This window comes from Rhamphochromis sp. 'chilingali', assembly GCF_963969265.1.
Source record: "Rhamphochromis sp. 'chilingali' genome assembly, chromosome: 16".
NCBI classification, from domain to species: domain Eukaryota; kingdom Metazoa; phylum Chordata; class Actinopteri; order Cichliformes; family Cichlidae; genus Rhamphochromis; species Rhamphochromis sp. 'chilingali'.
Window position 1 is genome coordinate 20,090,015 of NC_137943.1, and position 27,208 is coordinate 20,117,222.

The 27,208-nt window shown below is 41.5% G+C and overlaps 1 protein-coding gene across 1 annotated transcript; it reads right to left on the minus strand.

Annotated features, from left to right (window-relative positions):
• Positions 1–1,621: 1,621 nt before the first annotated feature.
• On the minus strand, positions 1,622–25,556 carry pcmtd1 (protein-L-isoaspartate (D-aspartate) O-methyltransferase domain containing 1). Its single transcript, XM_080907128.1, has 6 exons — positions 25,368–25,556; positions 10,711–11,165; positions 10,274–10,376; positions 9,002–9,173; positions 5,180–5,303; positions 1,622–4,838 (listed from the first exon to the last, which is right to left on the minus strand). Exons 2-6 carry the CDS (start codon positions 11,015–11,017, stop codon positions 4,465–4,467), a joined length of 1,080 nt encoding a protein of 359 aa, XP_080763254.1. The 5' UTR covers positions 11,018–11,165; positions 25,368–25,556; the 3' UTR covers positions 1,622–4,464.
• Positions 25,557–27,208: the final 1,652 nt, after the last annotated feature.

Sequence of the window (27,208 nt, forward strand, 5' to 3'; positions counted from 1 at the left end):
TGCCGCTGCTCCATTTTCACATATTCTTCTTTGTGTCTGCCTTTTGTCTGTCCCCACAGTGCGCCGCTGGGCTCCCTTTAAAGTCAGAGAAGCCTTTTTTTCATATTTGTGCAAATTAAAAAATCAGTTTTAAACAAATGGTATATACTTGACTTTTTTTTCAGTAGTTTTAGTTTATTTTAAACTTTTGTTCTCAGTTCAGTTCAGCTCACATTTACTTTAGTTTTTATTCTTTCACATTGCTCCATTGTTAGCTTTAGCTTTTCGTTATTATAATGCAGATGGTGTATGTCAGACCCAAAGTTTGAGACGTTTACATCAGGTATTATGGGACAAACACACACAACTGAGGGCACTTTGTACATATTTATACTTTAGTCTTGGGAATACACTTCTCATTTTTCTCTTTAAACTCCTTTATTTTGGTTAACCAAAACAGTTTTCCACACTGTTTTTGGCCTAGTGTTACTTAGATATAAAAATCCTTGGGTAAAGCAGATTCATAAAGTGTACATTTTCTTAACAAGCAGCACTGTGATGCTGCATAATTAAACTGGGCAGCCAAATCCACATTACTTTCTACTATTAATGTCAACTATAATGTGCTAAACACATTATATTAACACATATTTTAAATATAGACATTATTATATTATTAGAGCTGTCTTAGAGGCAGGATACACCCTGGACAGGCCGCCAATCTGCTGCAGGGCTAACACATAGAGACAGACAACGATTTGCACCTATGGGCAATTTAGAGTTGCCAATTAACCTATCCCAACTAACTGCATATCTTTGGAATGTGGGAGAAAGCCAGAGTACCCAGAGATAACCCACACAAACACAGGGAGAACATGCAAACTCTACACAGACCTTCTTGCTGGGAGGCAACAGTGCTAACCACTGTGCCACCGTGCTGCCCCTCTGGAGCATTTAGTTGTGTTTTAATACAACACCACAATCCCAGCAAATTCACTCCAAGGTCAGATTGTACAATGCTCAGTGAAGCTGCAAAAATCACCCAAGAGCTCTAGTACATCATAGACTTTAAAGGCCTCAATCACATATGATAGAAAAACACTAAACAAGGATAGCTTGTTTAGGAGGGTCTCTGAGAAAAGCTTCTTCTCTATAAAAAGAACATGGCAGCAAAGCTGAGTTTCCAGTGTTACATCTGAACTAACTGCATGACTTTCCTGATCAATTTCTTTTGAACAGGTGAGACTAAAGCAGAGATGTTTGGCCATAATGCACAGCGCCATGCTTAGTAGAAACCGAACACGACACGTTAGCACAAATTTTATACCACATGTCAAGCACTTTGGTGAAGGGGTAATTATTTGTGTTTGTTTTGCATCCACAGGATCTGGACACCTTGCAGTCATTCAGTTGACCACGAACTGCTCTGCAAGTATTCTGGAGTCATATGTGACAGTGAAATCTAACTGGAAACTGGAGGTTTATAGGTCATTATAAACTGGTCATAGGTGTGTGAGTGCGAATGGTTGTCTCTCTGTGTTAGCCCTGCGACAGTGTTCCCTGCCCTGTGGTAGCTGGGATAGGCTCCAGTCCCTGATGAGGATAAGGTGAAGAGAATGGATGGATGGATCTTTTTCATGTCACTTTTTTTTTAATTGCAGAGTTTACAGTTTCATAAATTTCACATTCATAAATTTGCTGCCAATAAATTTACCGAACTTTCCAAAGTCCATTAAACCCAACATTAGCCAACTTAGCTTAAATATACCATGGTCCAGTGGGTCATCAGATATTATTCACTCCACAACTACAATGTGACACAAGAGCAGCGGCAAGAAATCTAACGAGGAGAAAAAAAAAATTTGTAAGGACTCCTTTAACTAACAGACAACATTTAGACATCATTGGTAAATAAATAAGATTGGAAAAGCAGAGTAATTAGAATGATTAGAAGACACATAATGTGATCGTGACCTTTATTTTTGTGCCAAACGTTACGGAGAAACACCACATTTTCAAAATGAACTGCACACACTATGAGTAATCAACCTATGCCTGAAGAAAAAAAAAAAAAGCTAACAAAAAAACAGGAATAGAACTCTTTTGGCTCTGAACAAATGATCTTAATATAAGAGCACATAATTGGTTATGACTTGGTATTTACCGGCTGCCATTTTTGTAGTCGAATCTCATCCACATTAAATGTAATCACAGCAGTCCCATTAACTTTGGTGCAAGGCGCGACCTGAGAGTCGAGGTTGTAGGTCCCCTGCTTTCAATACTTAATGTGCTCGCTAATTAGCAATTACATTTTCGATAATGGTATATAAACTGTTGCATGGCTGTAATTGGTCATGTGAATTTTAATGGATACCAGGCAAATAAAATGGGACTATGTTGTTATCGGTAATTATAAGCTGAGAAATTATTCCATTATTGCTTACTTGCACAGCTCTGCAATGAATTAATCTATTAAAAAAAAAAAAGCCTTACAGAAAATAAATGTTACCTCTTCACACACAAAAACTACTAAATAGAATAACCAGCCCCGTTTTCAAACAAAATATTCGTCATTACACCAGAACAAAATGAAGACCTACAGCACTAATATATCTTATTTAACAGACAGCAGTGGAGATTTGATCTACAGAGTTCCCAGTGTCAAGATACAGTACAGCAAGAGGGCGCTACAACAAATCAACTGCAACTTAATTCAACTGTATGCAGAATCATATGATAACAATACATATATAGATATATCACTTTAATATTGAATAGAATTAATATCAACAACATTCAACTCAGCTTTTGGAATACTAAATTTATGCATTCAAAGTAAGATGAAGGAACTTTCCAAATGCTGTGATGGTAAAGCGTGAAGAAAAACGGTGACCTGTCGGATCAGTGATGTGCCGTTTTGTTTTTAGGGTTTTTTCCCCCTTTTTTTTCTTCTTTGTTTTTTTTTTTTTTTGTTGGTTTTTTTCTTTGTTTTTTTTCACTGTGGAATGTTTTTGTAGAAATATATCATCCTTTATGGGGGAAATTTACTGTGCTGGAAAACTCACAGAAGTCCTAATGTGATGGGGCGAGGGATGTTGGCACTTAAAAGTCATCACTATCAGGAAGGTTCTGCAAGCAAATTGTACTTAAAGAGGATTTACATTACATTAAGTCCAGTCCACAATACAAATGAAGCCCAAAAAAAGTCATCTTTTTATTTTTATTTTTTTTCCTTTTTTCTCTGTCTTGAGGACTGCAGATTAAGGTGCTTTGTTGTCCGTGATACAAAAGGCGTCAGATTTTGCATTGTCGTTGATTTTGTTTAAAAAAAGAAAAAAGAAAAAAAGAAAAGTACTATACAGAATTCGAGATTTGTGTCAAGGCCATCAATCTGGTTCACCATCTTGAAACCTTTTTTGTTGTCATTTGTAAAGAAACATTTCAAAGTTTGATCACTTGGGACATCACCTCCAGTGACCAATCACAAGGAGCAAAGTCAGGAACACCCATATACAATATATTCATGCATGTATTCATTATGTATGAACATCATGCCTTCACCAGTTCCCCTCGAAATTAGGTGAATATTTAAATCACCATCGTATCCATGTCACCCTTATTTTAAACCTCTGATGTGGTTTATTCAAATACTAAGAATTACATCATTATATTATATTATAAGAATCCAGAACAGGGCAAAATAAAAAGAGAGAAGGAGGCCCGCGACAGCCTATCAGATCAGGTAGTAGTGAGGAAACAAGAATGTCAGCACCCTGTAGAAAAAGTTTCATTAAAAGGTGCCCTGTAGAAAAAATTATGAACCACTCTGGTCTTTCAGTGAACTCTTGTAATAGGAAGTTATAAAACACATTAACCTGAAATGAAATACCAAGAAGAGTAATGACATACGTGCCCCATTCGGGCTTATCGAACATCTTACTCTTTAACTCTCTTTAACAAAAAAAAAAAAAAAGAAAAAAAAAAAAATGGGAGAAAGTGGCTTTATTTGCCTTTCAGTGTCTCCTCTCAGTATCATTAAATCATCACACACTGAAAGTAAGTTAAAGCTTCTAAAAAAGGTGCAATAAAAGTCTTCAACTTAGCATGATCGTATTTTAACAAATATAGTAAGAACTCTTTTTTTTAATACAATTTTTAATCTGCACATTTCTGCAGAAATTCTGACATTGCGATAAAATCTGAATCTCAAAATTGATTTTTGAAACTATTTTCATTTACTTTATATTTTTTTCCATTTATAAACCAAAAGAAAAACAAACAAACAAACAAACATGTCAACAAAAAAAATTAACACTCAGGACAATCATAACATTATTATCCAATATTATCTGTGACGTCTCTTTCCGTTACAGTTTTGCCATCAAGATTAAGTGGAAATAATGCTACATTTGTACTGAAAAAAGATGAAGAAAAGCATTTCAGCATTTCACTGCACCCATTAAGAAGGGATATCAAGTGAATAAGTCATTTCTCTCTGTAATACAGCAAATATGCCTTCAGTGACTCAGGCAGCGGTAAAGCCATTATTTGGTCTCTCAACACGTTCACTTGCTTGAGGATTTCAATGTCGCCAATGTCTCTGTCCTCCTCTTCCTCCACCTCTTTGTGCTCTTCCTCGGTGTGCTCCTCCTCTTCGCTCTCCACCATCCGCGGGATCAGCTGGTTGCCTACAAAAACGTAAGTGTTGATGCGTCGCCTGCGACAGCGCCTGCGTTTGCGCTTCTGGGGGACTCTCTGCGTCGTCCCCTTTCCCTGGCTGTCCTCGTTGGCCAGGTTTCGGAGAGTGCGGCGTATGTAGATCCGAGAGAGATCCTGAAGGCTGCGGACAGTCACTGGGGCTGAGGACAAAGAGAGATGACACGGTGCTTCAGGGCGGTGCGCCACACAAATAAGAATAATCCATACAGCCGCACCAGTCCTTCAACTAGGTCAGCATAAACGAGCGAGGACGTGAAAGAGAAAAGTGTCTCGGTATTTCAAGGAGAGGAATAACTGGGTCTAGGAAGCGGCCTCGGGGCGAGCTTCATATGTCAAAGCCAATATCGCGACAGGACTCGACACATCACGCGTTGAATTTAAAATATTGCCTGCTTTGCATTTCAAGATGAGTTAGAGATAATGAAACACAAAAACTGGGAGGGTTTTTTTTTTGTTTGTTTGATGAGGCGTGGGAACTTACGCAGATGGACAGTGTCGGGCTTCTCTCCATCAGCTCTGCTCTGCTGGACCAAGGGGGCAAAGGACACCGCCAAGATGTTTTTGCTTTCCCACATGCTCTGGCCAGTCCTGGTTATCTGGGTCAGCTGTATAAAGAGACAAAAACTGAACTTTACACTGAAAAACATCAAATGCTTCATATTTAGCAAGGAGTGGAAACATTGGACTCAGGTGAATCAAAAGATGACTTTTACTCGAGTCGACATGTACACCTGTTACTGTGGGTGTAATAAATCCCAATCCAATAAGAGGCCTCTATCACACCACCATGGGGAAAAGTCATCCTTCTAACTGCTTCCATCCACACGCGCCAAGTCTTACACAACCACAGCATGCTTGTTAGGCTCATTTGAATTGAACAGACAAGCTAAAGGTAGCTTCATTTTGCATATACCTTCCAAATTTGGCTTATTCTTGTAAACTTAGCTGCAGGCTTAGACATCCCTGCCCCAAATCTCTTTCTCTAGCGGCTATAACCTGCAGGCGCTGAATAAAAATCAGAGGACCAAGGAGACGACTTCTGTCTGTGCTCCTCGTTCTTTCTCACCTTTACCCAGTGTATTCAAGCCAGAAACATCATTTAGTTTTATGACTTTTAGCATTTATTTCCAATGAGCTATTAATGGACTTACATTGTGGGTTAAACTTCATTGCCATACTTTTTTTTTTTTTAAATAAACAGAAGAAAAAATTTAACATGAAAGTTTCCAAATACAATTAGCTTCCAGCAAAGACTCAAAAATGTCTGAGCATTGCATAAAATTGTTTGGCTATTTAAAAGCAACCGCTAATCTGGTGCATTTAAACTCCTGAAAAAAGACATTTAACACACAGAAAATTCAATTCTTAATTATTAATTAATTATTTTAATCAGATCTCTTTTGCAAAAGAAGAGTTAAGTAGAGAAAAGAAGCAGCAATATACAGCCTGCCACAATGCAAGCACTCCACTGCTGCTCTTACTAGAATCTGGCCGATACCAATATTTGTCAATTTAAAATCCGATGTATAAGCCTATACTTACTTTCTACCTTCTTGCAGACACATGACACACAAACAGATTTCGCTAACATATTTACTTGATTACGATCTGACGACTCTGCTAGGTTCAGCTGCTTGTTCCAAACAAGTACTGCCAACAGGAAAGTTGCGGCGTGCCCTCTAGTGGACAAACTATTCAATGTCAAAACTGGTTGAACAGTTTCTCCTGACACTTTTCCAAATTTTATGTATTGGCTACTGTAAGTGCTGTAGCAGCACATAGCTGACATCATCCGATAACATCGACCTGCTGATAAATCAGCCGGGTTCTAATGTGAAAGATAAAATTGAAACAGTAACATTTTGCATCTGAAAAGCTAAAAGCCTTAAAGTCTTTGTCCTTTTGCTTCATGACATATCAATATGAAAAGACAGAAGATTAATCCAAGAGACATAAATGATTACCGTATTTCCCGGACTACAAAGCGCACCTGAATATTAGCCGCACAAGCTAAAATCAGGGGAAAATCCTGTTTTGTACATACATTAGCCGCACCTGACTAAAAGCCGCAGGTGTTTCAATGTTGACTCATCATATGTAAGAGAATATGCACAAAGGGAATTGTCAGGAAAGAGATGGCTGTTTGGAGACACACCCCTTTTATTAATATTTTGAAAAACAAGTTATGGGTACATATTTGCACATGTAGTACATAACAGTAACCTACAGCACACCAGAAAAATAGATTCGGACTACCTTTTAGGCTCAGGTGCAGTGACACGGCTTTAACAAGAAGAAAAGTCAGTCATTCACCATCTTTCTCTTCTTCCTGCGCTCTAAAACCACCAAAGTCCTCTTCTCCAATGTCGGAAACGAACAGGCTCAGGATGGCTTCGTCATCCACTCTCCGCTTCTCTCCTTCGTTGTCACTTTCAAAACCAAAGAAATCCTCGTTGTCAGTGTCAGAGTCGAACACCCTCAGAAGGGCCGTGGCGGTGTCCTCCTCTCCATCATGCAGCAGTCCAGCCCTTCAAAATCCGTTGGTGATCGTGGATGTTTTCGCACTTTTCCACGCTGTCAGAATCCACCGGTGGAGTTGGGCATAACTTGCTTTTCGCAAGTTTATCGCCGCTCGTCATCCACGCCTCCCGCTGAATGCGTAGCGCTACTTTGAAGTTTGTTTTTCGCGCTACTTCGTACGGCACTATGTTGCCTGGCGGACGGACATGTGACTAACATACCACTCTTGAACCCCGATCCTTCCGCCAGGCAACGTAGTGCCGTACAACAGCGGAACAAACAAAACAAATCGTCTTACGATATCACAAAAATCATGGAAAATCCATAGAAAAGCCGCACCTGACTAAAAGCCGCAGGGTTCAAAGCTTGTGCAAAAAGTAGCGGCTTATAGCCCGACAATTACGGTACATGAGACATCAATCACCCATTATGTTGGCTCGGGTCATAACGAGTCTGCACTGTGACAGTTCTCAAAACACGTTTAAAGTCATTTAAAGTTGCTGACTCAGTGTGCACTGTTAGAACTTCGCAGGGGGAGGTGTGATGAGGCTTGGAGGGGGGCTGATAAAGAAGAGGCTGTGAAGTCCATCCATTCATAGCCATCTGTAAGGGGCACAGACATACTGCAAAGTCTCTGTGTGATTAAGACAACCATCTTCTTTATGATAGCATAATAAATCCACAATTTTCCCAATGTCTGTATTTTTGCCATAACCGAGCAGTCTTTGGCTTTACTCTGACATTTTTCCAAGTCTAACAGTAATTCCCAAATGAACGCATGAAGATTTTTATGGTTTGCTTTGGACATCCATAAAATTCACTTCCTTGTGTCAATGTATAAAATGAGTGGGGGGTGGGGGGGTGGGTGGATGGATACAGATAATAAAGTTTCTCAATGCTGCTTCCGCACAGCATAATATCTGAACAGTGCTGAAGGGTGTCATTTTCAGAAAGCTCCACACCGCCTTTCCGGTTACTGAATGGGTGTTTCATATTTGTCCACTCTGGGGAGTAATTTCAAAAAGCTCCAGAGGAGATGGAGATGGGGGATGTCAGCTTGGTGCTGATGAAAGGCCACAACAGAGGAAAAAAGATGCATTTTGAAAATTATCCACATCAGTGTGAACATGGCCTGGGTAAATCTGGGGCTTTAGTGCTTTCAAGCTGTTAGATCAGAATTGTGTTAATTATTTTCTCTGCCATGATTAATAACTTTGCTGCTCCCCTCTCCCCTCCCTTTTTACTTTATTTAAAAAAAAAAAAAGTATAAAATCTGATTGATTTCCTTTAAGCATGTTTTCCCTCTATGGTCTGACTTCAGAGTGCCATCCTGTATAACTACTAACATAAAACATTCAACCCTTGGGTTACGATATCTTATCAAGTCCAAGCTTCGCTTTACTTCAGTTCCTTTTATGGCCCAAACGCACTGACCATGAATCCGTCACAATCTTTAAACTTCTTACTGGAAAAGGTTGCTGTCAACCGTTTCCCCACCAACATCCCGAAATATCCTCAGTGCCCTCTCACATGCCCTGCAGACTGTCCACACTCACCTGTCGTACTTTTTAAATAAAACATTTATTTATACAGCACTGTGCGTACTCTGTACACGGCTGCTTAAATCCAGGTGCAGCCGCGGCTCAATAATGCATGGGAAAGTTTCATAACTAAGCCTACTAGGTCAAAGCCATTTTCCCTTGTTTTCCCTTGTGCGTTAGCATTTTGAGCAGCAATCACAATGTGTTGATTTCGTATCAGTCCGGTGACTTGCAGCACTTACCTGATCCTCTATAGGCATCACCAGAATGCCTCCAATTTTGAGCAGTACTTTCATGTAATTTTCATGGTCCTTTTGCACTCCAGCGCCACAATAAATGCGATCGTACTGGTGGCTGTCTGTGGAGATTTCAAGGCAATTCCCCACCACAAAGACAGGTTCACAGAACTCAAACCTGTGAAAGAAATAATCAGACAGGTAAGGAATAAAATCATGTTTTTGGGGTTTTTTTGCAAAGCCCATCACATTTGTAGATTGTGGCAGAAATATACATGAGAGATTACTTATTTAAGACGGCAAACGGTCACTAGTGCCTCCTATTCAGTAACAGCTACTTCTTTTTCAAGAGGACACTTTATGTTTTGGGGGATACATTTATTAGCTTTTTTTTTTGGCAGGGCGTTAGATAAGAGGATTGACTCTCACTCTCATGTCTTTATGATAAATATGCAGCTGGAGCCAGCAGGTGGTTAGCACAGCTAACCCATTTATTGCACCGGTGTGACAATTAGTAACAGATTAATGCATTTAAAGGCTTATGAGATGCCACAACAGAGCAGAGCACTTTGTAAAAGTCACACACAGCATTCAAAAACTGTGAAAAGCCACAACTATTATAAGTAAATTATGTGCAATGAATAAAACTTGGGTTTTTTTAAAATCTATTTTTCTGTAAGAAAAAAAAAGATCAAAGAAGTCTGCACTATAACCCCCCCACACACCAAAAACCAAAATAACTGCATGACTCTTTTAGTGCCTCAACTTACCATCTTTGAATAAGCATAAATGTATTCAATCTTTTTTGCAAGCAGCAGTCAATAAGACTAAATTGGCCAACTCTGATGTTTGACAGATAAATTGGTGCATGACAAACAGAAATTCCGTATTTCAGTAAGGCAGAAATCTACCAGGGATGAGCACTTGCATACTGAGAGGAACCAGTGCGGCACCTTGCCAAGGACAATGCTTTGCAGCAAAAGTTGAGCTTGGTTCAACTTTTTTTTTTTGTGCCAAATGACTTGTTTTGCTGGAGTCCTTTTTTTTGGCACCCCGCTGCACTGACTCACTGGCTTCGTTTAAATGAATGAGAAGGCTGCTTTTTGGGTGCAGGGCTAACGTCAGCCTAAAAACTGCCTGAACACTTACTCGTCGTTTTACAGGCGGTCATGTGCATAGCGGTTTCCTGCCGAGAGCCGTTCACCAGGCAACCACCAGCGATTCAGGTGAATGTGTAGTCAGAAAGTGAGCTTAAAAAAAACATAAGCATATACTCACTTATCAAAGCTGTCGCTATTCTTTATGAAGTCATCCAGTTTCTCTCTGGCATATTCAACGACATCTTTGTGGAGCTCAACTCCATGGTTTACACCAAATGGCCCTAAGGGGGAGGGGGGGGACAAAAATGTGGCATATTAATTCATGGCCTCTGTTAAGCAAAAAAAAAAAAAAAAAAAAAAAAAAGCCCAATTCTTGCTGATTTCTGCTTCTCAAATCTGAACATATGCAAATATACACTGCTTATCTGACATTTATTAGGTTTTTAGTGCTATTTTTGGGGAACGTATTATAAACCAATTGATCGATGAAGACCATATTCAGTAGCATCAGTGATGTCATTTATTGAAGTTACTTAATCATTTCCTCTAAATTTGTCCGTGTAGACTTTAGAGAACATCTAAACACCTCCCACAATAAGGGTAAGCCAAGATTACCTATGATGAGGCCAACCATTGTGCTCAGGTAGCCGGTTCCACTGCCCAGATTAAGGAAAGAAAGTCCCGGCTGCAGTTTCAGTGCCTCCATCACCTCGGAGTATATACACGGAGCAGACAGGTGTATGTTACCGTGCTTCCAGGCCAAATCTTTGTAGGCATTGTCCCGATAGCCGTCCAAATAGTAGTCACCGCGGTCTATGGCCCGAAAAGCCTGCTCGACTTTTTCTGTGCGGATATACTGAGCCTCCTTCAGGTTATCAATTAGGTCGTCATTGTCCTCTCCGGCGCTCACAGCTCCCCCCATGGTGAAAAGAGCAGAGAAACCCTAAGGGGTGAACTCGTATTCAGGATGACTGTTTCGTCCTCAGAGGTGCATGGAGATGAACGGCTGTGCTGCCGCTGTGGCTCCTCGTGTCAGTTCAGACAGAGTTCATGTCCAGGCAGCAAGTGACCTGAGAAACACAAAAAAGTGAGATGAACACACTATGACATTAACGCCTGTGAGGGAGCAGTGTCTGGTTAAATCTACAAGTGAAGTGCAGATTTAAAGTGCTGATAAAAACAGTTTTATTAATCCACAACTGGGATTGTCTTATGATGAAAAATTGATGAGTGAGAGAAAGGGACTAAAAGAATGAAACATGTATTTTACTACCATTTTTTTAAGTATCCCTTCAGGATGAAACAGATTTACAAAGTATTAAATCTGCAGTGCCTTTGTGAAAGAATGGCCATCAAGCTGTAATGATGAAACAAATCCAGTAGTACAGTGACAAGCAGGCTTCCCCTCTACTGGTGGTTTATGCTTTATCTAATGTATGTAGACCCTTTTCCCCAACACATATCAGGCATGTCACAGCACAAATACAGTTAGTGACCCTAAATTAAATTTTGTTACAGAGGCTGTGGAATAACACATGGCTCGCTGTTGCCAAAAGACAAATGCCAACAGTTCATCATTTAAGGTTTTAAATGCTATTTATAAACTGTTAGAGCCCTGCAAAAATGTGCTGGACAGAAAGAATTGCCAGTAAATCAATAGTAAAAATAATCACCAATATTTTCAGAATCACATTGGATCCTTTGACTTTCAGATATTTTCACAATAAAAACCTGCTGCGAGGCATTTGCAGCTGAGACTCTGTGCCCCCAATGTCATGTCATATTCTACTGTGCAGTCTGTTATGTCCACAGGGCAGATGTGGAGTGATGTAACAGAAAGCTGACATTAGAGGAGGGCAAGATGGACACAAGCTTCCATCACAGCACATATGAAAGTTTCTAGAAACAGCATTAAAACAGCCGTATTTCATACAGGTCCACATTTCCGATGCACGCTATTTTCTGCAAGTACCGCTGCTTCGCCTCTGGACGCAATCGGTCTCTATACAGTCCATTCTCTTTTGAGCTGCTTTTAAGCATCGTGTAATCGTCGTTCCAACACAGTGTGTTTGTTTTGATTCGTAGACCCCGAAAATGGTGCCGCGCTCCCACAATACATTGCGGCGTGACGTCAACTCCAAAGCCCTATGAGAAAACACAACAGTTTGAGGTTTTTTTCCTTCCCAAGCCAAAAATAATATCCAAATCTTGTGCAAGACTTCCTGATCCTCAGCACTGGCTATACAAGCCTGCACGCTGAGAAATCTCAAAGAAAAAAAACCAAACACAACTTCCCTAATGCAACCATTCCAGCAAAATCTGCAATGTGAGAGTTATCAGTTCGTACATCACCAAAATGTCAAAGCCCAAAGACTAGCCTGATGCTAATTAAATTACAGGTTTGTTTATGATAGATTATGATAAGAGATATCTACAAAGGCTTCCAGCTTCTTCCCACAGTTCAGAGACATGCAGTTAGTAGTTAGGTTAGTTGGAGAATCTAAATTGCCCATAAGTGTGAATGTGAGTGCAAATGGTTGTCTGTCTCTTTGTGTTAGCCCTGCATCAGGTTGGCGATCTGTCGAGGGTGTACCCCATCTCTCACCCTATGGTAGCTGGGATAGGCTCCAGCCCCCGGTGACCCTAACAAGGATAAACAAACAAGAATGGATGGATATCTACAAAGACAGACATTGTAAACATAGCCATTTAGAGCTCAACCAATATAGAATTTTAAACGTGTGTGGAGTTATTCATTCACTTGTTCTCCCTGACTTTGCTTGGATCAAGAGGTTGTGCATGCGCCCTCTACACAGCATCAAATCCTGTCATATCTTTACTTAAACTTACTTAAATTTCTATGTAGATAAATCACAAACAAATAGCCAATATCGACTGATAATATCGGCCTATCAGTCGGGCTATAAAAATATTTTAGTTGTAAGCAAGAATGTGCACATAATACAGTTATGTTGCCTATGATCCACTTTTATTTTCAGTTATATTATGGAGGGATTTTTTGTCTTCTAAATCTTTTGTACAGGTGCATCTTTGCCCTGCCCTAAAATGCATCACCCAGTCACCATCGAGCAGGTTACAATCAGCATTAGCCAAGACGACTGAGATTCTATGCCAACGAAAAAGGTAAAAGTCAAATAATTAAGCAAAACAAAAGTGTTTCAAGAAGTTTGTGAAGACACAACAGGACCAGCATATCAAACACAAAGAGTCAATAGTTTTAAATATTTGTATCTCAAGTTTGAATCAAATTAAGTGGGAGTGTTTTCCCTTTAGAAAGAAAGACAAAAAAACAAAAAACAGCTCTAATTTTAATTTCTTTAAATATTTTATTACTGTTGATTGACCAGATACTTAAGCTGCTTCTGGCCACTTAACACAATTACACAAATAAAACTGCTGTTTATTTGAACTTCTTACAACTAAGCTCAGACTAAAGATGAGGTGTCAAAAAAAGGAATAAGGAAGGAAAGATGTCAAACAGCTGTGAAACCTGCCATTTAAGGCTGAGCTTCAGCTGAAATATGAACTGCTGTTTTGGTGCTTACATTACAAATAATGACCTCATGGATTTCCTATGTAATACAGCACAGTAGCTGTAAAGAGAAAACTCCTGACATGTGCCAGTTTCTCATCATTTTATAAATGCTTTGATGACAAAAAATATCAAACCCTTCACACCCTGTGATTCAGCCGACGGAGACAGGTTCTGAATTCCTTCTCTGCCTCCTCAGCATCTCCACATCTGACTCAGCTAATAAAGATTAAATTCAGAGGTGACTTTGTAGTGGGAGGCCTAGTAAGGTAATTTTCCATTGGCAAAAAAGGAACCATTGATTCGCTCACCATCACTTGATGCACAGCGGTGTATTTTTTTTTTTTAATCCTCCTTTTCACTCTGTAAGCATTGAAAGAAAATCCAGAAAAATGGGTCAGTGGAGGTATTCAAGAAAAGTGCTTTTGGGCACTGCTGTACACTCAAACCTCTGATTATTAACAAAGTCCTTTAAAGACAAATCAAGAAAGACCAGCCAGGCAATAAGCTTATTTTAAGCAAAGAAAAATACCTCTTTGTAACAAGTATTCACTGGTAAACACACACATGACGTCCCGAGTTGGGCCCCCCACAAACTGAAAGTGCGTCAGCGTATCAGGTCATGAGTGTCTGCTTGACCCGGTTATAAACACCTCACTGAACGTGTAACAGATCCTCCAGCAACACAGGATCAGCTCTGGAGCTGCAACCAAATACGACAGGCCTGTTTAGGCAGTGCACCAGCACAAGCACTCGACCGATCAGCAGACAATGTGAGGTAAACTGATAATCCCAATGGTTAATAGCATTTAGTGTGTAAACTCAGACAATTTACAGCCTTGTTGGCAAAAAACAAGAAACTAAATGCCTATGTGCCTGTGGCTTAATACCGCGGCACTTTTCCAACAGAATTTGTATTTGCAGAAAACTAATCGGTAAATCTTGTAAGAAAGGTACAGAAACTAGTCTCAATTGTGCTATAAAGAGCAGGCCGGAGTCATTCTGATGCTGTAAAGCTAGGATTCAAGCAATGAAAATAAATACAAGGTTCAATAGGAGGACTTAAAGCTGTTCACCTATAAAGTCTACTTTTATGATACCTATAATGTTAAGGCTCGCTGACACTCATAGTGAAGTTAATTCTATTACCCGTTTACTGAATTTCTACCAGCTCCTAAAGTTGGACATAAAAGATAAGATAAGATAGAACTTTATTAATCCCTCGGGTGGGTTCCTCTGGGAAATTCGACAACAATGCAGTCCAACTTCAAGGTCACTATGTAACTACATAATTATTTACCTTGTAAAGCTGGACTTTAAACCTGCATAAGAAGCTGTATTCGAGTACTTCATTTGTACTGGTGACAGATGAGGACATTCATGATTCAACTTTTGTTTTAATTTAAGTTTCTTGAGGCAAATTTATGATAGTTGTGTCTCAATTTTACTGCAGCAGAAAAAGTTAGGATCAAACGTCTACTGCCCCGTTTTGTGTGTTTATGTAATAATTAATGTAAGTAATTATTAGTACAATGTTGATGTCTGTTTTGCTCTGCAGAGAGAGATTTTTGGAATTCAACCAAAGGCAGAGGCTGGACTTGCATGCAGCCCTCCACAAAGCTAACAGCACGTTGCCCAACAGTAATGATGCTGTGCATAGGTTGAATGCTGATTAGTTTACAAAGTTGGCTTGAACAGGAGGAAAAAAAGCAACAGTGGAAGTGCAAGGAAGAAGAAAAAAAAACCCCACATTAAACTGGCTACAGTGAACAGTTTACAGTCTTTCCACTGAGTTTCACTTCACTATAGGATGACTACCATCTTCCCTGTGGCATGAGCTGATCTCTTACGTTACTGGTCGTTCAACATACTTGACTCCAGGTCAGACATAACTACAGCATGTAAATGGAGGTTTGCTTCGTAGCATCTGCACAAAGTCCTCCTGGAAGCAAGATGCACTTAATTTCAGTGGTCTCCAATACAGAACTACACGTATAAAATCAGTCAATTTTTCCCCAAAATAAAAAGGCAATAAAAATCTTTTTCCCCCGCTGGGAAATTGCACTTCTACCACCATCATTGTCATGTCTCCCCTAGATTTAATGCCAGGATTGTTTAATTTGCCACATCTCTCTTATGATATTTCTGACCTGCAGACCACCAATGCACTCCAATGTCAGGACCTTTCCATTTTAAAGAGTGCACCCAATAAGATTCAACCTAATTGTGTCATATCCATGTCTGTATCTGCTTAGTTCATGTGAAGTTTACCTAACGATACAGTAAATACATTTCATTGCAAGATCTGCACAAGTCCCATGAGAAGCTGCAATGATGGTGAGAGAATTTTCATTTAGGATTACTTTTGATTTGAGCCTGTTCGTGTTGTACTGAAAAGGCCAGATCTAAGCATTTCTACACTAAATGGTGCAAATGGTAATCGCTCTTTAAGATTTAATCTTTTATTTGCATGACAAACTAAGATCCTGGAGTCCAGTGTGCTGCTCACCATGACGACCTGCTGACCAATGTACAACCCGCGCACATGCAGGTCATGGAGAGGCTTTTCCTATGGCTCCACCATCAGGCTAGTGGTGGTAGCAATCAAATAAAAAGTGTTTTTGTTACGTGTCTAAATTTCACCATGGGATTCTGTGTTAATTAGCCACAAACAGCGAGAGGACATGACAGTAAAGGTGTGTGTTGTACCAGACTAACAACAGGGGCCGACTCTTCGTTCGTGCGAACCCGCTCAGATTTATTAATATATATTTTTTAAAATCCACCAGCTATTTTTACTTGAATCCTCTAATTTTTGCCCCTGCCGTCTTTGTGTACTTATGATTAGGAGTCACACAGTCCCACGACAAGAGTGAATTTCTGGGTCAAAATCAAAGCAATGTTTTTACTCAAGTAGGAATTACTTTATCTCAGTTTGGTGCTAGATGAAAAAAAGAAGTTAAAATGAAGTTATTTGTATGTTGCCTTTGAAATCCATTAAACAGTTTCCTAAACAACACATTTAAAATAGCAGTTTGAGAGCAAAAAAAATACAAGATATTCAAGGATATTTTCTGGAAATCTATAGATTTTTACTCAAACATAAGAATGTAATCAATAGATAACTATGACTGCAACTTGCTGTTGTCGAACTATCAGCATTTACCATTGTTGGTTTGGAATACACCTGGTTTTGTAACTGCTCCTATTATACTCTGAAATGATGTTTTTCTACTTTTGTTTCAAGATATTTCTTTTTTAATTTTTTTCCAGGTCAGTGGAGCTTAAACCTTAATTGCAATAACATCAACAGGCAGCTTTACCACTGGTCAGGACCCCGAACACAGACTTTTTGATGGTCCATCAGCCTGGAACACAGTACTGCTGTCTGTTTTTATGACTGTATCAACAACTATATTGAACACAACGGCACAGGAAAATTGGATGATGTCACTACAGAAACTAATACAGTCCACATGGTTTTTACTGCCCTATGCATCGCCAAGAAAACGGTCCTCATGAACTGGAAAAATAAAAAATAATCTTAATTCTAGCCAATATAGAAACCATCTAATAGATCACATTAGTCTCGATATAGCCTCTGCCACCACATTAGATCAATCCCTCTGGGCTCCTTTGATCGGCTCCATCACCTAGCGGGGGTAGGGGGTCATGGTTTGGTCCCGCCTTAGCTATTGTGGTTGATGTGGAGTTGGGACGGGCTTAGGGCGCCTGGAGGACCCCTAGAGACGTTATCCCTGGAGGGCTTAACCCGGGGGTTGTGTTCCTGAGTGGATCCGGGGCAGGCGTGGGGGTTTGGGGTTCGGGGGTGCTTCGCCTCCGTGCTGGGGCTCTGGCTGGGCCTTGGGGGCTTCGGTCCTCGTCGGTGTGGCACCGAGGTTGTGGGCGGGTGGGTGCACAGGGGCTCAGCCCTGGCACAGGGGGCCTCTTGTGCATCGGCTTAACTGGGGGGCTCTTCAACTGGCAGGGAGGTTGTTCCATCCTTGCAGGAGTCCACTGCAGGTGGGGGAGAGACATAGGAGAGGTGGAGAATAAACTTAACCTGGATGTCTGTTGTCTTGTGTAGTCTGGGAGATGATTGAATGTTGGGGTGGGTACAGTTTCCTCTGCGGTGGGGTAGGGTGGGCTGCCCCAGGTCCTGTGGGGCTTGGCAGTGCTGCTGCCGTAGGCCCCGGTCTGGATGGGCCTGGGCTCCCTTGCCTTGGTGGGTACCAGAGGACGGGGGTGCCTACTGGGGTCAGCGGGGGAGCTGGCCCTAGGGAGGGGCATCCTCCCCTCCCTTCTTTTCCTCCCCATCCCCGGCTACCTCCCTCTTCCCGCTCCACCACACCCACCCACACAGGTAGGGCCTTGGGGTGCGGGTGTGTCACCAGGGTGCAGGGGAGACATCCCCCCCCGTCCCCTTCTGGCCACCTGGGGCCCGTTCTTCGTACGTCGCTCACTACATCCAAGATCAAATGACACATCCAAGACCAAACCATCGCGCTAACCGTGAGCTCGCTAATCCGGTTCCCCGAACACACCTGCTGTTGACGATTAGTACAGCTGGACGCAGTAATGTGACATCACTGGGTGTCGTAAAAGGGGCTACGCATCGATAGTGGAAACATTGATCGGCAACCCTCTGATTGGTCGGCGAAAATGTCGGTATTTTTCGGCAGCAGAGCAAGAACTCTTGAGTGAGGGATTTCAGGAGTTTCAGAGTTTAATCAGAACGCAAGGGAACACTGCAAAGGCTGCAAAAGCAAGGAGAGAGGGCTCGTAAGTAATTTAATAATAATAATAATAATAATAATAATAATAATAATGGATTGGATTGATATAGTGCTTTTCAAGGCACCCAAAGCGCTTTACAATGCCACTATTCAGTCACTCTCACATTCACACACTGGTGGAGGCAAGCTACAGTTGTAGCCACAGCTGCCCTGGGGCAGACTGACAGAAGCGAGGCTGCCATATCGCGCCATCGGCCCCCCTGGCCAACACCAGTAGGCGGTAGGGTAGATTTATTATATTACACTATATTATCCAATATTATATTACATTATATTATAATATGTTATATTATATCCCCTTTCACATTAGAGCCACAACAGGACCCACTAGAACATGGAAACAGGTAAAAGTGAAATATAAGAATATTCTACAGAATGGTAATATTTATCACTTATATTGCTTTTCGTCTCTTGGAAAGAGACCCTGGAATAATCTGTTTGTTTATAACAGCAACCAAGAAAAGGGCAGAGCAAAAAAAAGACAGGTGGTGGTCCTGCACCCCCTCGTCAACAAGTTGGTTAAGTAAATAATATCCTCACGGGAAAATCGATATCTCTCTATGAGCACACTGTCGCGCTGAGCTAAAGGATCCTGTCTGTCCCGCAATATACGCTGAATTCTGAAAACTCTCCTTATCAATCTTGCACCTTCCGCAATGGGTGGGTCGCGTATACGGACAGGACATGGCTGCGACAGGCTTCCCAAATCCACCTTCGCTTTTATAGCCGTGGTCTCTCATCTTGATTACACAAAGTAATTTGCAATTGCTACTCTGAAATATGAATTACATCTGTAATAATCACATACATGTAATAGAATGTTAATAGTACATTTCCCTTTTTTAGGAAATGACCTGTATGTATCTGTGTGAAATTAATAAATGGATCAGGTGCTGCATTGTCTTTAGTTACATTGATGTTATTTATGGTGAAACAGTGGTGGAATATCGCTGTTGCTTTCGTATAAATGAAGCGGACATACCTGCGTGGCCGCGATCTAATCCTGTTTACATAAAGTAAACCTGCGATCGATCGATCGATCGATCGATCGATCGATCGATAGATATCGTAGTGGTTAGACTACACGCCTTTGGAACAGAGGATCGCAAGTTCGATTCCTGCCTGGGGCGTCTGTATCCAGTAAGGGTCCTAAGGCTAGACCCCCTATGCTAAGCAAGCCTACCGCAGACATGAGCGAGACAGATAAATATGAAGGCATGCCGGCTCGGACGTCGCCCGGATCAACAAGGTCCGCGTCAGGTGTTGAGGAACCAGGGCACCCTGACGAAAAGTGGGCTACTGGAACAAGAAGGCATCGGTGGGCAAGAGACGAAAACAGGGCATTGTTGGAATGCTACTACGCAAGTAACCCTGGCGGAAGGGGCTACATGAATATCGGAGCACTAGGTGCGGTGACTCCCAAGCTAGGCGAGTGGCTCCAGCAGATCCCGGGAACAACATCGGAGATCTCTGTCCAGAAGAGCGCAGTCCTGGGAACAGCTAAGATACTGCGCAGGACCCTCAAGCTCCCAGGCCTCTGGTAGAGGACCCGAGCTTGAAGGATAAACCGCCCGCAGGGGCGTGCTGGGTGTGTGTGTATATATACACACATACATACATGGCCTTGAGGGTGGGCACGTTAACGGTGTCCAGTGGACGGTCTGTGTACTCAAACCTACCTCTGGCACCGGTGCCCACCTCTCAATTTTAAATCCATGTAGACATTGAGGGTTCTCGGGAGGGGCCGTGCTAACACCTGCTGCTCTCTGGCAGCAGCACCATGCTCTCCCTTGTTTTAAATGCACTTTAGAGCAACACGCAGCAACACTACACATGAGCGGGAGGGAGGTATGGGGTCTTCACACACACCCGTTCTCTACTAGCCATCGGGGCGGGGGGGCTGGGAGGAGATGTTGGCTGTCCGATTGGCCTCCCTGCTGCTGCAGAGCCTGGGACGGTCTGCTTGCCTCCACCCCGGGGGGAAGGGTAACATCTCTTGGGTCTGGGTGCTGTTTCCCCCCTCTGGGGGCGAGGGTACCTGGACTCGGGATATAGAGTATGTTTGGGGAGTGTGATTGTGTGTACGTGTCCATTTATGTCAATCCTTACGTTGGGTGAGTGCTGAGTGTTTGTATATGTGTGCACGAGGGTGGGAATGCATGTTTGTGTCTGTGTGTGCCTGTTTGTCTGTGTCTATATGTCAGGTCGGGTCTTAGACTCCACCTCTCTGGGAACTCCCAGGACCTCCAAAGTGTGGAGGGCTATCTCCCCTCACCACACTCCCTGCCGTTGACTGATGCCCTCAGGGGTCGGTGCATTGGTGGCCGAGCAACAGGCGCCAGGCCTCTTCCGGGGCGCGGGGGGCCCTCGGGCCTCCGGCTCGGTTCACTCTGGCACAGCTGGTGGCCGCCATAGCCGGCGGGCACGCCACTGCAGCCCCCTCTAGCTTCTGCTCGGTGGCTACTGGGTGACCCCTCGTCTGGGGATCCTCAGCCCTTCCCATGAGGGTGGCACGGATGCCCCTCCGGTGGTCCTCCTTGGGCTCTCGCACTCTGGGGCCTCTGGATGTCTGGGGCCTCTGGATGTCTGGGGCCTGGATCTCCTCCATACCTGCTTCATGCCCTGGGGGACATGGCTATGATTCTCTACATCCTCTTGCAGACCATTACATGTGGAAACCATTTGAATACAAGCGCGCTGATCCACACGGATGTTCACTGTTCGTAGACTTAAATTACACCTTTCTTGGCTGCTACTTCAAAGCACATTGTGCGCTGTCTGTCCTGCGTGCTGCACAACAACATTGAATATTTAGTATTTACTGCTGTTTGCACTTAGCTAGATTAATGCGATGGTGTTGTGTTTAGTATGTTGCTTTGGTTTTTTTTGCTTGTTTTCTATTCTCTCTCTCTCTCAACAGGTGATCCAGGAGATTTTTTTCCCTTTTTCCACTGTCCCTCTCCCCTTCTGTTTTTCTTTTCCTTCCTCTTTCTTTCTCCCTTTCCTATCCCTCACTCATGTCTGTAACAATTGAAAATAAAATAAAATAAATAATAAAAACAAAGGTCGATCAAATGGACCAATACGGCAAGGCCATGATGATCCATTTGGCAAAATAAATCCATTGGGTATCCTTGTTGGTCTTCAGACAACAATTCTGATGGCTAAAGAACCAAATGGGACAGGCAACAAAAAAAAAAAAAAAAAAAAAAAAAAAAAGGGATCACAACGGCATTTATGAATTTCAGTGTAAGCGTGCATGGTGGTGCATCTCACAGTCACACTAAATGCGTGGATAGTTATGGGTCATGTCTGCAGACCTAATTTTTAGTATCCAGAAACATAAGAACTCCCTGCTTCTGGCATCCAGCTATTGTCTACTCATCGTTCTTGTCTGCTTTGGCTCTGTGTTAGTCCTGTGGACTATTGTGCACCTGTCATATAGCTACATTTGTGGACAGATTTTTAAATACACTCACCATGAGTGTCATGGCAATGTTGGGCTTCCAATGATTTCTTTGAACTGTTGAGTATACATGCATACAGGCTCAAAGTTATAAATACACCCTTGTAAATATTTGAGTAGTTTAATGTCTCTTACCGAGTTGCACCTCGACCTTGGTAGCCATCAACAAGCTTCAGGCATAACTCTGGCTGAATATTTGACCACTCATCTTGGCAGAATTGGTGGAGTCCATTAAAATCGATTGGTTTTCTGGTTTTAAGCATAGTGAACACATTTTTAATAAGGTTGAGGTTAGGGCTTTAGGAAAACTATTCCAGAATATTAATGTTAGCCTGCTTTATTGATTTCATTTTACTGAAGACCAGTTCTGATGTGTGTTTGGGATCATTGTCCTGTTGGAACATCTAACTGTGTCCAACTCATTTTCCACCGCGGGCCACATCATGCCCACTTTGATCTTAAGCAGGTAGCTCATTGCTCAGACTGTCCAGTTTTCTTTTGTGGTTTTTTTTAACTAGTCGTTATAAAAGATTTCTATAGCAATGGTAGATTGGTCCGAAATAAGAAAGCGAATAATGCAGCAAATAGATTTTTTAAATGGGAAACTACAGGTCTCAAAGTACACAGAGAGAAAGCAGTGCAGGAAGTACGATTTTATCGTGGTGAAAGCAAAAGTAACAGAAAAATCACTATAGTCAGTGGGGGGTTTTTTTTGTTTGTTTGTTGTTTGTTTTTAAACGTGAAGCGTAGTTTCGGTCTTCTTTTGCTGCTAGTTCAGTGAATTTTAGTCAGAGTGGTTTTGTGGGCTTTGAGATCCTGATGTTTCAGTGGATACCACCCATGTCTATATTCAAGTAACAGATCTGGCGGTACATGGAGTTAAACCAGAGTTCTCCCTCTCGCCTCTGGTACCAGGGGCATTGGAGTGGAACAGGTTTATTGTTTAATTACTTTGTGTAGCATTAATGGCCATTAGGGAGGTTTTCATTAGTAGGAAAAGCTGTAAAACTTATGAAAATACAGTTAAAAGACCAAAGTTTATGCTTGTGCTTGTTGTGGTAAGCAGCACATCAAACAAGTTAAGAATTATAAATGGCTTCAAGCGCAAATGCAGATACTGAGCGATGGCCTGCTGGTACAGTTAAGGTGAAGTTCAAACTTTTGTAGTCCTTCATTATTCCATCTACCTTGTGCAATGTACAAGTACCACTGGCAGCAAGACAACCGCAGAACATGATGTTACCACCACCGTGCTTGACAGTTGCTACAGTGTTCTTAGGTTTGAAAGCGTCACTTTTACTTCTCCAAACATGCCTCTTGTCGTGGTGATCAAATACTTGAATCTTTGTTTTATCTGACCATAAAACTTTTCTCCAAGCATTTGCCTTGTCGATGTGGGCAGCTGCAAATTTCAGTCAAGCTTGAAGGTGTTGATTTTAGAGTAGGGGCTTCTTTCTTGGTCTGCACCCTCTCCGTCCATTGATGATGTAAAACTCATTTCACTGTGGACAGTGACACTCGGGTTTGAGCAGTTTCCAGTTTGTGACAGGCTGCATCCTTGGTGGTTCCTGGGTTGTTCCTGAAAACCCTAACCTATTTCCTCTCATCGCAGCAACACTGGTACATTTTCATCCTTGGTGCAGGTGTGAACTCAGTAATCGCACTTCGTTGCGGACCAAAACAACTATATCGAGGGTATGTTATAGTGTATTTATATTTAAGCTGTGTGTATACTTCTGACCTTATGGATAAGAGAAAATTAAAAACAAATGTAAACCAATTTGTGTGTTTTTTTTTTTTTTAAGTTGTTACATGTGCGCTGTGCAATCGCTTCATCCTGGAAAAAGAACAGTTGAAAGAAATCACTAAAAGCCCCAAATTATTTTTAACAGTCGCACCTGTATGCAAACTTCTGACCACAACTTTAAAATAAGACAGGGGCGTAATTTCCAGGGGGGTTATGACCCCCCCTCCCCCCAATAATCAGACCCAACCAATATAACCCCCTCCCAATAAAATTATGAATTATCTTGCAATTATTTTGCTGGTAATAACTGAAATGAGTGAAGAAAATCAACAGACTATTTATGCATGTTTAATCATCTGGGAATTTACCCAGATTTATTTATTTATTTAGACAGAGATCTTGACCCCCCAATGTTCAGCACAAAGTTACGCCGATGAAATAAGATGAGGTTTATGGCAAGGGCTTAGCCTAAAGGTTTCCATTTTCTGGTCCCTTGCTCATATAAGTATTAAGTTAATAATCATGAGGTTATTTGATAAGATAGTTGCAGTCATACTCATCAGAATTCAGAAAAAAATACTTTAGTTTTTAAGTTGTGGTGCTTGTATATCTATATAGGTATCACAACCTACATATATTTGGTTTTTTTAGCCTGTTGAATGGACTAAGATATGATCAGTGACACCTCCCCAGCGAGGTGCTGTTTATGGGAGGAATGCAGTCCCCAGGTTTGCGCCGTTTTCTGGTCTCTCGGTTTTTACATGCAATGGTGTACACAGATGTTCCCCAAATTCCCACAACTGACACCTGGTGAAGCCAATCCGCGCGCAACCTGGTCACGTGTTCGCGGTTGCCACACAGACCGCAGCTCGTCAGCCAATCAGCGGCCAGTCAGACTTTCTTCGCACTGCGTGTGACGATGGGGCAAAACAACAACAACGGCGTTTTCATGAAACCCTGTCAAGCGTTATTAATCACGGCTCACCCTCAATCAAAGCCGTCCGCACCTGTGAGAAACATACGCCAAGCACTTATTAAAGCAGCTGTCAAACAGCGAGAGGCTGTGGTGTGTTTGAGGCTTTCATGCAGCTTTTGTTCCCACTTGTCGACCAAAACGCAGTTGCTGGCCAGCTCTCTGCAGTGCGATTAACCCCAGTCTTTAACAGCAACTAGCTAAACCGGTTTGGTAAGGAGAGGATAAAATATCAGACTCGTGTAGCATAACAGAAATATTCTCACAGGAAAAAAAACGATCATAAATCAGATCTTTCGGAGTATAATTTCGCCCGAGAAAGCTCGCACTTCTGTTAGAAAAGTCACCCCAGGCCCACTCACAGCTTTAGCGTGTGCGCTCCTCAACATAGAAATAAAGCAGAATACGAATTTAGATGTGAAATTATGTGTTCCAGGTAGAACCTGAGGGTTTGAGTTATCATTCAGTGCAACACAACGCTATGCGAGTTGCAGTTAAAGCGGGCTAACGTTAGCTTTTTGTGGGCCTGAGTGCGCCATCACTAAAAACAGACAAAGCAGGTTAGGTAAGCTCGCCTCTTTATCCTGCCGTTACACAGTTAGCAAACACACAGCGCAGCTACTTAACAGTGTCACACCACGAAAAGCTAATACAGCTGCCAACGACAACACAAAGCGTGTAACTCTTACACAAACAGCCGCTGGCTAAATAACGAAATCCAAATAAGAAATACTCACAATGCCGTGTCGCATTTACTCATTCCTCGTAAAGTGCTGTTCAGTGCGACGGTCAGTGACAGCTACTTTCACACACCAGCAGCTTCTTCAATTGGTTAAGTACTAGTTTACTGCGCTAACTAACCAGCTGGTTGGTTGGAGAGATAAAGTAGCAACAGCAAGCAGTTGTGTCGAAGTGGAAGAAGAAAGAAACAGCTGAGAAGAGGATGTAAACACAGGTCACGTGGTTTTAAAACGTCGTTAGAAGGAAGCACTGTTGCTCTCGCTGCTATCTATGCTATCTGTTTATCTTTGCAAAACCAACTGGGATTTTGTTTTATTAGTGTTTGTGTGCGCGTTTAAATTATGTTTGTTTACCTTTATTTCACCAGGACGTTGCGCTCAAATCAAAGTTCTTCTAGAAGAGAGACGTATTCGAGGTATAGTAGCAGCACAAATTTAGTATATTATAAATGCAACAAAATACAACTTATGCAAGATACACAACATCAAATCTCCTAGTGCATCTCACAAATGTAGAATGTCGTGAAAAAAGTTGTTTTGCTTCACATTTTTATTTTAAAAAAAGTCTATATTTAATACATATAAAGCAGAGTATTTTAAAGTTTTTGCTGTTTTAATTTTAAATATTATGGCTGGTGAAACTCAGAAATTCAGTATCTCAGATTTTTAGAATATTTCATCATGGTTTTGAGCAAAAAGTAGTGTGCAAAGGTTTTGAGTCACTTTTCACCTTTCTTTGTATTTTACTTCCAAAAAGCTGATTTTAAATAACAGTTCTTTGGGTTTTCTAGAGGTCTTCCAAACTTTAAACAAGCATAATTTTAAGAAGAATATTTTTTGTTTTTTGTTTCTTTGTTGAGTCGCTTGACCCTGACCTATGAACCAAGCATTAAAAAGTACCTTACCAAAGGGAAGAACCGGTGTTGTTTACACATAACAGATGACTTAGCAAATAAACAATTTTAAATGGCATTTTTAGGCATTTTGTTGCTAGCAGCTTGTCACAAAAATCGTTTGTTCAAATTTCTTTAGTTGAATCTATGGAAAATGCCAGAGATAAACTGTGTCAAATTTTGTTATCATTTTTGCACCAACAAGGTGAATCCCAAAGTGCTATGTGCAGAAAACTTGGCATATCTTAGCATGGTGTGCAATGCCTCCCTAAAATATTGAGGAAACTGGACATGTCGAGAACAAAAGAAGTAACAGGCCTAAAAAATGCATCAGAGTGTCTGAAAGTCGTGTGCTTAAAAAAAAAAAAAAAACAATTAGCAAAGACACAGCACCTCAGAGATGGTAAATGTAGTCTTCCAGTCAATGATTCTTGTACAGCACTTTTCTGCTCTAGCACTTAGTGCTTTACACAACATGCACTCATTGACACATGTGCTTTTTTCCTTAACACTTCTGACTTTCCATCTAACAATTACACACATTGATACTTTTATATAAGTAATATATCAGAGAGCAACTTGAGGTTCAGTATCTTCCCCAAGGATACTTGGGCATGCAGACTGGAGCAGCCAAGGACTGGACCACAACCCTTCCAGTTAGTAGGTGTCCTGCTCTACCTCTTGAGCTACAGACACCCCTTCTGGGGTGCAGCTGTTCCAGTTCACTGAAGCCCGCTCAGAAATGGTCTCATTTCAAGAATGGCTGTCAAGAAGCCATTCTCAATGAGGGGAAAGGGGAGAAAATGCTGTTATATGCCAGATCACATGAGAACTGATCTGAAAATAAGAATCCAAATTTAAATGTTTTGGTTCAAATTGTCATCAATATGTACAAAGGAAGTCAGGTAGAGATAAAACAGTATCTACAATCATCTGTAAAACATG